This window comes from Rattus norvegicus, chromosome 14 (assembly GCF_036323735.1).
Source record: "Rattus norvegicus strain BN/NHsdMcwi chromosome 14, GRCr8, whole genome shotgun sequence".
In the NCBI taxonomy this organism is placed as follows: domain Eukaryota; kingdom Metazoa; phylum Chordata; class Mammalia; order Rodentia; family Muridae; genus Rattus; species Rattus norvegicus.
The window spans coordinates 69,805,860-69,816,139 of NC_086032.1; the positions used below are offsets into that span (position 1 = coordinate 69,805,860).

At 43.1% G+C, this 10,280-nt stretch overlaps 1 protein-coding gene across 1 annotated transcript; it reads right to left on the reverse strand.

The window, feature by feature from the left end:
• Positions 1 to 1,459: 1,459 nt before the first annotated feature.
• Positions 1,460 to 10,256, reverse strand: Med28 (mediator complex subunit 28). Its single transcript, NM_001107217.1, has 4 exons — positions 10,056 to 10,256; positions 7,249 to 7,315; positions 6,228 to 6,340; positions 1,460 to 3,167 (listed from the first exon to the last, which is right to left on the reverse strand). Exons 1-4 carry the CDS (start codon positions 10,212 to 10,214, stop codon positions 2,970 to 2,972), a joined length of 537 nt encoding a protein of 178 aa, NP_001100687.1. The 5' UTR covers positions 10,215 to 10,256; the 3' UTR covers positions 1,460 to 2,969.
• Between the last annotated feature and the right edge of the window lie 24 nt (positions 10,257 to 10,280).

Sequence of the window (10,280 nt, forward strand, 5' to 3'; positions counted from 1 at the left end):
CCCTAGGCCCTGGAACGACACTGCCCACATATATGGTAGGCTGACCTACCTCAACCAGTACGATGAGAAGAGGTCAAGTTGATAATATTACCCATCAAAGGGGGTAAAGGGTCACAGTCACTCACTTCATCTAGCAGGATGTGTGGTAGTTTGAATGACGTGGTAACTGTCTTGGGGTAACTGTCCCAATGGGACTATAAAGTGACTTACCTCACCTTATCACCATCCCAGGTGACTCTGAGGTTTGGTGTTCTGAGCTTGTTTACCTCAGCAGAGTGACAAGGCAGCACTGCTGGCTCAGCTTCTGGACACTGTCAGGTCTGTGCTATCTGTGCAAGGACAGTTCCAAAGTGTGCACTAGGCTGAGTGGCTGCTCCTGAGCAGACTGTCCACCAGAGGAGTTCAGAAACGCAGCACCCATGCTGAGCAAACCAATACCCGGGACTGGTACAACCAATGCTAGTTTTGTAACTGTATTTCATACAACAGCACTTTAGAAAGCAAAACTGAGTAGAAGTCTTCAGCTAGAAAACCAACAGTCCGGGATACCAGTACTTGATAAAGAAGCTAAGTTCATGTAGAGAAGATAAGGAAGTGAACGTCCATCTGATCTGTGGCCAAAGATGATGACAAGCACAACTGTGGGATAGACAAATACAGTTGTGGAGGAAAGGGCAGAGTGGGGACTGAATAAGGAGCTGGAAAAGACCAAGGGAAATGTTTACGATAGAATTTCGGTGAGGTGCAGGGAGAGGGCCAAGGACAGACAGTTGCAAGTGGCAGAGATCACCACAGTGCTCAATCCTAGAGAAAGCAACTGGGCTGGATCCACACATGTGGAAAGGCAGGTCTTACTCAAGTGGGCAACAAAGCAAGCAAGAACCTTCCCTGAATCTGCTGGGGTACACATAGGAGCAACCAGCCAATGGAAACCCCTAAGACATACAGCTTGGAATTTGTGTTCACTAGCCTGAAAGGTTGCTGGCTGAGGTGGAACTGGGAGATAGTTATGAAAGTAAAGCACTTGTGTGTAATTGAAGGCCTGAGCTCATGTGGTTGTACCAGGATAAAAAGCCGAGCAGAGTAGCTTAATTTTAGGGCTTAGAAGTCAGAGGCAGGAAGATCACTGCGGTTTGCCAGCAGTCTTGGCCAGGAAGCAAGGCCAAATTCAGTGAGAAACTGTGTCTCAAAAGGTAATGTGAAAAGAGCTACCTCTTGGATCACCAACATGTAACAGATGTGGATCTTTGACCTTCACAAAAACACACACGTACCCCTCCCGCAAACATGTTCACAGATATGCTCTACACACACAAACTGACAAAATGGGAAAATTATTTTAACTTGTTAAATTCAACTTAAAAAAAAAGACAATAACTTGTATATATACTAACAAAAATATTTTCACTAAGCACCAAGAAATTAAAGATGTCGGTATTTTCACAATCCTTATTATTGAAAAACCAGCCAAAATGTAACCAGTTTATTTAGGTTTTAGCCAAGAAATCCAAAACTGGCTGAGCTGTCAGTGCTTCAGAAAATGTGTGGGTTTTAGGTTTTTTGTTTTGTTTGGCGGAGGAGAGCAGCTCGTATGCGGCCTACAACAGCTTCAAACCTGCTATGTAGCTGATTACAAGCATGCTACCATGCCAGTCTAAATTTTTCAACACTGTTTATGTATTCTAATTATGGGGACTTGATGGTCTCACGCTGGTTCTAATTGGTCCAGCCACTAAATATCATACAATCAAGGACACGTATGAAAAGACTAAGATCCTGCATAATCATGGAAATTCCTAATTCTAAAGGTGTACAATGGAGCAACTAACTAACATAGTCACAATTCATAAAGCATAATAGAACCTAAGAAAGCCAACAAAATTAAAAACGAAACAGAACACTGTGCCCTGGGATGCAGCGAAGGCGCAGTCTGAAGTTTCAGAGACCAAATGGCTGTGCCCAGACCTGGAACGCAGTGAGAGGGTGTTAACGCTTGGGACCTGGGCTTCAAGGCTCCAGAAACCAAATTGGGCAAAACCAAGCAGGAGATGCACTGACTATTCAAGAGGTATGGAGTATTTGTTTTGGGTAAAGTGAGGTGCTTGGCTTTGGGGGTAATAAAACAAACAAAAAAGCAAAACTCAGAGACAGAGACAATCCAAGCAGGCCTTTGGCCTCACACCTCACCGGAGCCTTCCCTGTGACTCCATTCCTTACACTGACCATGGCAGCACCGCCCAAGAGCACTCAGCTGCCATATTCCTGTTATGTGTGCCCTCAAGGCAGAGTGAACAAGGACTCAGAAAATGTAGCAGCCCAGACAGACTCCAGCATGAAGGTAAGATCCTCCTGTAATCCTACATTAGCAGCATCTTAACTTCTGAGCCATGTGAAACATGCTCTCCCTGTGCCGCCCTGAAGCATCCTTGTGAGGCAGTTGAGCTTTGGCACAGCACAGCACACTGACATATCTGTCTACACTACCTCTGGTTGTTACTAAGGCTGATAACCAAACTGTATCCTCTGGCTTCTCAAACTATTAAACACTGTTTCCTTCAGGTTTTTCACCAAATTTATAGCTTAAGAAAAAAGAGAGATAAAGCCACAAAATGTTGTCAAAATAAATGGCAAAGGCCAATTAAGAATGTGTGTGATGGCTCTAACAGTCTAAAGATTAAATAGTGCTAAAGATTAAAAAAAAAACAAAAACAACAACAACAAAAACACACACTACTTTATCAAAGATTCAGGCATTTTATAAAGTATTCAGGAATTTAGAGTACCCGAGGAGCTTGAGGCAGGGGATCATAGGTTCAAGGGCTGTCTGGGCTTCATACTGAAACCCTACCTTATAAAATAGGGACATAAACAAATAACAACTCATTGTCCAGTAGAGTCCTTCCAATATGCCAGGTTTGTAAGGAAAGGTGTCTGGCAAGCCTGCAAGGCTGCACCACAGGCCAGAGTCCTTAGGTCTGCTTCAGAGGTGCAGGTATGTTGGCAGATGCCTGCTCAAGGTAGGCCAAGGAGCCCTGAGGCATGTCGGCTGGCTTCTTGTGCTGCACATTGATGTCTTCCAGCACCTGCTGCCAATGTCTCAGTTTTGTCAAGTGCTTCTGGACCAGAGCATCTTTCCGCTGCAATTCACTCCTTAGTTCTGAGACATCCTACAGACGAAAGTGGTAAGGGGGAGAAAGAAAGTGATGAGGTCAGTCATCTCAAACAAGAGTAAATGAATAAATTACTACTCCTTAGTAAGGAGTACTAAGGAAGACCCTGGTGGCACAGGTCTGTAATCCCAGCTTCTTTGGAGACTGGGCAGAATCATGAGTTTTAAGGCCAGAGTGAGTTCAATAATAGCTTGGGTAATGCAATGAGGCTTTGTCTCAATAAACAAACAGGAAGAGGAAGAAGAGGATAAAGAAGAATAGGGGAGGGGATATAGTTCAACCAAAGAGTGTTTGCCTAGTTATGCTGAAATGGCATTAAAAAAAATCAACACTAAGAAACAAAATCACAACAAGGGAACGCATCAAAGCTTTAAAAGCTCATCACTCTGTGGGTTCTACTATTTGACTCAGTCAAAGCAATTCTTTGTTGTTTTGTTATGTTTTTCCAGACAGGGTTCTCTGTGTAGCCCTAGCTGTCCTTGAACTCAGAGATCCGCCTGCCTCTGGTACTGGGATTAAAGATGCATACAGCAGCCACTACCACCACCTGGCAAAAGCAACTCTTCCATGAGCGACGTCTGCCTAATACAGTAATTTTAATATTTAATGGTTTTTCCTTTTATAAGAAAAAGACACAAGTCTAAGATTAAAAATCACCTCAGAACATCTAAAAGACCACTAGTAAAAATACCAAACAGATAAAATATGAAACAGGTGTTAACAGCTGTAAGGATCTACACTATTCTACAATTTCAGACTATAAAGTGTTAAAAAAATCACATCTGTGTCAAAAGCTTAATATGAACAGTGATGTTAAATTCTTTATTGAAATTTGGCTTTGGGTCTGGAGAAATGGCTCAGTGGTTAAGAGCACTTGGTTGCTCTTGCAGAGGACCTGGGTTCAGTTCCCAGCACCCACAAATCAGCTCGCAACCACCTGTAATTCCTGATCTAGAGCATCCAATGTGCTCTTCTACCATCCACAGGCACTGCATGTGGTACACATACTAACACGGTAGGACAACACATTTATGCACACAAAACATTTATACACACAAAACAAGCAAAACTTTTAATAGTAGCCTTAACTGTGTCTACATTATTAGGGTATTTATATCAAGAAGTGACTTGGTGTAGCATACTGTAAGAACGTGAGCTTACTATTACTGTTCTCTACAGCTGGTCTCCTGGTTGAAAAGACCCTCTCTGATGAATTGGTTATGGAAACCTGTTTACTTCAAAAGCTGCCAAAATCCATTCCTCAGTGGCCTTGGAACTGGAAGGAGTTCAGTCTTCCATGTTGGGGTGGCAGGAATTATCTACTACCGTCAAAACTTTCTAGTTCTCATGGCAACTCATTTCTAATTATCCCAGATTAAAGCAGATTAAAGCCCTTTTAAGGAACCTTGGCTAGAAACATGGCGGGACCATGCTGAACCGAGCTCCTTAGGGCAAGGCCCTTGAAGACCCCGTCCTCTGGGCAAGGACTTGTGGAAACGACACTGCAAAGGCCTGTACCAATCCTAGGGAGCACCTGTATTTTTGGCTTTTGCTGTGTTTATTTATACAATAATTTTTAGTTTCACTTTTACTTTATTAGTCATGATTATAACTGCATTTATGATGAACCTGGAGTGTCTTTCTTGAAACACAGAAACCAGTTCTCCTGGCTGCTTCTACAGTCATCCTGAATAAGAAGGAGGAACTCACTAAGGTTAATGATTTTTGCTGACTTAATTAATCTAGAAAAAAAAAAGATAACTATACGCCAAGAATTTAGGGGATAGTTTCTTAAAAGATGGCATTAAGAACCCACAGAACATATAAAGAACAAAAGGCAGAAAAGACAGACATCTATCCAATGCCAGAAAAAAATCAACATAGACTCTAACTCTCCCATTCCCCTTGGAGACAAAAGTACATGTAGAATCTGCCAAGAAATATAGAAACTCGGTCCTGACAGTTAAGATTTAGGTATTTAATCATTACCATTCTGAGAATGTATGAAAGACTACATCTACTGTTCACTCAAAATGGTACATAAGCCATAAAATTAGACTTACTTGAAAAATATTATTTTAGACAGGCTAGTACACTCTCTGATGATTACAAAAATAAAAAAAGCAACATATTATTAAAGATTAATCATGTTTGTCACTGCATGTCTGCTACTAATCGGAGATGCTTGGCTAAAGAGATATAATTATGCACTGGTGTGAAGTAAAAGTTAATTTATACTTTAATATAAGTTAAAGGTCAATTAACAACAACTTGGGAGTGGGGTTGAAGGAAAAGAAATCAAAATGGGTAAATGTCAATGATGCTTGGAAATAAGTAAAGAAAAATGATTTGAAACTGCTCAAGCTTAAGTGTTCTAGATCCTATATGAATAAAGAGGGGTCTGGTTATTCAGAGCCATCTGTTTGAAAAACAAATGGTGGTCAGACTCATTTTTGCCGACTCCACACATCCATCCTTTGGACCAGAACTCTGCTGGAGCTGAACCAGCAATTTCCTTTCTCCCTTCTTTTTTAAAAGCCCTGGCTGGCCTGGAACTTGCTATGTAGACCAGATTGGCTTTGAACTCAAAAGAGGTCTGCCTGCCTCTGCCTCCTGAGAACTGGGATTAAAGACATGCGCTACCATGTCTGGCTAGAATAATTATATTTTTATTCTATCAAGTAATTAGACCATTTCCTATGCCCAAGGTACCAAGTAAAGCAATTTAGGAACATAATTACAGTTCCTGTCAAAGTTAACTTTTGATCTATACTGATGTTTCATAACTTTTCTCAGAAGGCAATGCCTGCTCTTTAAGAAAACTTTTCCAGGAAAACTAATGTGTGAAATGAGTAGGCAGGGCTGTTTGCAGCTCTGCTCCCTCTCCAATGACCGCCCCATATGTCCAGGCTGTCATAAATGCTGGTACTCTCATCAGTTCGTTGACCTATGAAGACCTCCTACAACTGACAGGAAGAAGGTACATCTTGTTAAGAGACTATGGAATCCAAATGACACTTGTTCCCCTTAAAAGTTGGAGGAAAGTCAAATTCATACCTCTTTGATAACTTGATCTGGTTTCTGGACAGACAATTGCAACCTTTTTTGTAAGAAAAAGCATTCTGTCTGTCTTGCAATGTCCAAAAACTTCTGGATACACTGATCAACACCTTAAAAAAAAGAGAGACCCCAAAAGTTTATATATGTACACAAGGTGTATATTTATCTCCCACTTAAATGAATAGTTAAAGTATTAAAATAGCACTTTCTCGTAGACATTAATTTGGGATTTTAATCTTGATGACATCAATAATAACCATCTTCAAGTTCTCATGTAAAAGTAGCATAAAATAGCAGGTAATTCATCTTTTTCTCAGATCAGAGACCTTACACAACATAGAAGTTAAGTCTTCCAAAGAAACACAATCCAGACTCTTAGCAAAGTAGGACAATTTCCACTATAAAAAAGTTACGAGATGGGGATTTATGGGGATTTAGCTCAGTGGTAGAGCGCTTGCCTAGCAAGGGCAAAGTCCTGGGTTCGGTCTTCAGTTCCAGAAAAAAAAAAAAAAAAAAAAAGTTACAAGACACTGGAGAAAGAATATGCCTAACAGGGCGGGTTGTGGTACGCTCTGTTAATCCCAGCACTCTAGAGGCAGAGACAGGTGGCAGATCTCTGTGAGTAGGAGGGCAGCCTAGTTTGCAGAGTGAGTTCCAGGACAGCCAAGTTCTACACAGAGAAACCCTGTCTTGAAAAAAAAAATGCATAACAGACTTATATTTCTGTGAGAGCTGGTGAAAACAAAATCAACAAAATTTGTGGGTTTTAAACAGCATTCATTAGTTTTATGTAGTAGTACATCATAATAAAATGAGAAGTTCATTTTAAGTGGTTCATAAGGACTCAAAAAAACATGTCAGCTAGTAAACCAGAGAGCCAACAGTTTATGGGGACTCTGCACACACCTTACTCCCTTGAAACGTTCCAAGATACGCAGGGCTAAACCCACAGATATAAAGTCAACAATAGACATCTTGCTGATGACAAGAACACAGTGTGTGAAGAGGAAAATCTTACCAGTTCGAATTTCTTCCTGATCAGTCCCATTGACATAATCCTGACTCACAAGGGAAGCAAAGCAAGCCTACATGAGCAAAACATAAAAAGTGTTATAGACACACCAGCTATTATTTATGAAATAGGCAATAGTCTCTCCTGAGACCATTCAGTAAGTGGACATTTTTTGCATCTGTACTTGAGAAGACATAGGGTCAGTGTAGACACCAGGTAAAGCAGATTTCAGCTAGTCTGGCCCAAGACTGATTTGCTGACACTGTCACATGGCTTTATTCCCACCAGCTGCCTCTTCCTCACTGTCTTATTCCACACCTAGACACCTTTCAAACCCATCACAGCCATGTCACTCTGGCTGACACTTACAAGAATTGTATATATTCATGGTGTTATCTGTTTACTCTTTCTAAATGGTATCTCCTGTTCATGAATCCTCCTGGTAGCTCCAGATCTGAGGCACAGAAACAGTCACAAGGGTATCCCACTTCTGTAACAGCTCAACAAATCAGACTGCCTAGCCTGTGCACTGTAAAAGTTAAGTTAGTGGAGCTTGGCAAGGTTTTCACAGCAGTAACTGACCTTATTGGCCATTCTTTTCAGCCATTGTTATTTGTCTTCTACCAACAGTTCTGCCTGTGTGGTTCGGCACTATAGTCTAAGCACTTGGAATACTATTTAGCATTTAGTAATAGCAGATATGTGTGTGTGTGTGTGTGTGTGTGTGTGTGTGTGAGAGAGAGAGAGAGAGAGAGAGAGAGAGAGAGAGAGAGAGAGAGAGAGAAATGGTTAGTGTCACATGGATAATCAAATCCCAGAGGGAGTTTTGAAAGGGCGCCAACTGAGCTGTCCATGGAAGTGCACCACAGGGGCACAAGCAGCGCCCAGAAAAGATGAGAAAGGTAAGGAAAGTAAAAGAGCTGTCTCAGTCAGGATTTCTGTTCCTGCACAAACAGCATGACCAAGAAGCAAGTTGGGGAGGAAAGGGTTTATTCAGCTAACACTTCCACATTGCTGTTTCATCACCAAAGGAAGTCAGGACTGGAACTCAAGCAGGTCAGGAAGCAGGAGCTGATGCAGAGGCCATGGAGGGATGTTTCTCACTGGCTTGCTTCCCCTGGCTTGCTCAGCTTGCTTTCTTATAGAACCCAAGACCACCAGCCCAGGGACGGCACCACCCACAGTGGGCTGGGTCCTCCCACCTTGATCACAAGTTGAGAAAATGCCTTACACCTGGGTCTCATGAAATCATTTCCACAACTGAGGCTCCTTTTCTCTGATAACTTCAGCTTGTGTCAAGCTGACACACAAAACTAACCAGTACAAGAGCTGACGGCAGCTGACAGAGGAACACAGGCTGGGAACAAAGGCCCCTGACAGCAGTGAGTGAATACTAACACAAAGACACAGTTATACACAAGTCATAACTACACACAAAGTTCCTTTCAGAGGCAATGAATCCTCCTGGTAGCTCCAGATCTGAGGCACAGAAACAGCCACAAGGGTATCCCACTTCTGTAACAGCTCAACAAATCAGACTGCCTAGCCTGTGCACTGTAAAAGTTAAGTTGTGTTGGATTTTGGGGGCATGAGCATGATTTGAGTATTTCAGGAAACCTATGGCTCTCAGAGCTTAGGTGGCTTCAACAAAGGCAGTAGGCCATGCAGACTTGTCAGGCAGTGGTGGTGCACTTGTTTAATCCCAGCACCCTGGAGACAGGGACAGTTATGTGTTCAAAGTCTGCCTGGTCTACACTGAGAACTTGTTCCAACACCAAACCAAACAAAAAAACAAACAAAAACTAACTTTGGAAACCAGTTCCTGCGCACCTCCTCGCACCTCTTCCCAGCCCCCCTTATCTTTTGAAAAACACTTAAAGCATGGGCCGTTATCGACAGTCTTAAGGAGGTTGAAAAGAACACACGGTATTCTATTAAGAGACTAGAATTTTAGGGCTGGAGTGATGGCTAATCCGGTAAAGATGTTCGCCACCACACTGGAGTTCCATCCCTTGCATTCACATGGTGGATGCAGAGAAGTGACTTCTGTGAGTTGTCCCTTTAACCTCCAAAAGTGCACCAATAACATGCATAAAAAAAACAAGTAGAATACAGTTTATTTTTTAAAAGAATGCTTTTCAGAAGTATGACTAGGCTAGCTTTTGCCTGGAAAGGCAGAAGGCCAGAATACTAGCCTGCACAAACCAAGGCCGAGTTTGGGCAAGTCCCTTCTGAGTCGTACTTTCTGCATCCAAGAGTGGATGAATCCAAACGTTCTACCAAAGTTTCCTCCCGCAGTAAGAACTCAATTTGTCCCAAAAAAGAGCATTTGCCAAACGACTAGAAAGCGAAAGCCGGAGACGTCAAGGGGTGGCACCCAAATAGAAAGGCTAACAGGTTAAGTAGGGGGCAAGGGCCACAGGAAGGCCTACACAGAACACGGAAAAACAAAACACAGCACAACAGGAAAAGCGTTCAATATGTGACTTGAAACTCAGAGGAGCATAGTCAAGTAACCACGCTACAGGGAAGTCCAGTTCCTACTAGACCCTCAGGTATAAAAGGAGCCTGGGAATCTAAAGAGCCCCAAGAATGTTGTGAGTTGGGCGGGCTTCAAGGCCACGGTCTCCAGAAATGTCGCGCGGTTGCAGGGACAGACTAGAGGACGGGCCACGGGTGGTACCCAACCTACCCTAGGCGACTTCCATTCTTCGGTCCCCCACATCAACTAAGCGCCGGGACCGAGAAAGGAATTAACCTGCGAGCCTTCCGCACGAGTGAGGGCTCACAAACACGCCCACCTCTCGGCTTACCTCGAATGATGATTCCAACTCGTCCACCAAAGTGCTGTTAGATGGTCTCGGAGCCCCAGGGGCTGCTTGTAGAAGCGACGCCTGGCCTGGGAGCCCGGGCGGTGGCGGAGGAGGTCCTGGAGGCTGGCCGGCGAACATCCCTCCCAGGGACGCCGCCATGTCTGTAATGGCGGGCGGAAACGCCACCGGGCTCGCGTACGCAGGCGCAGGCAGCCTGATCACGTG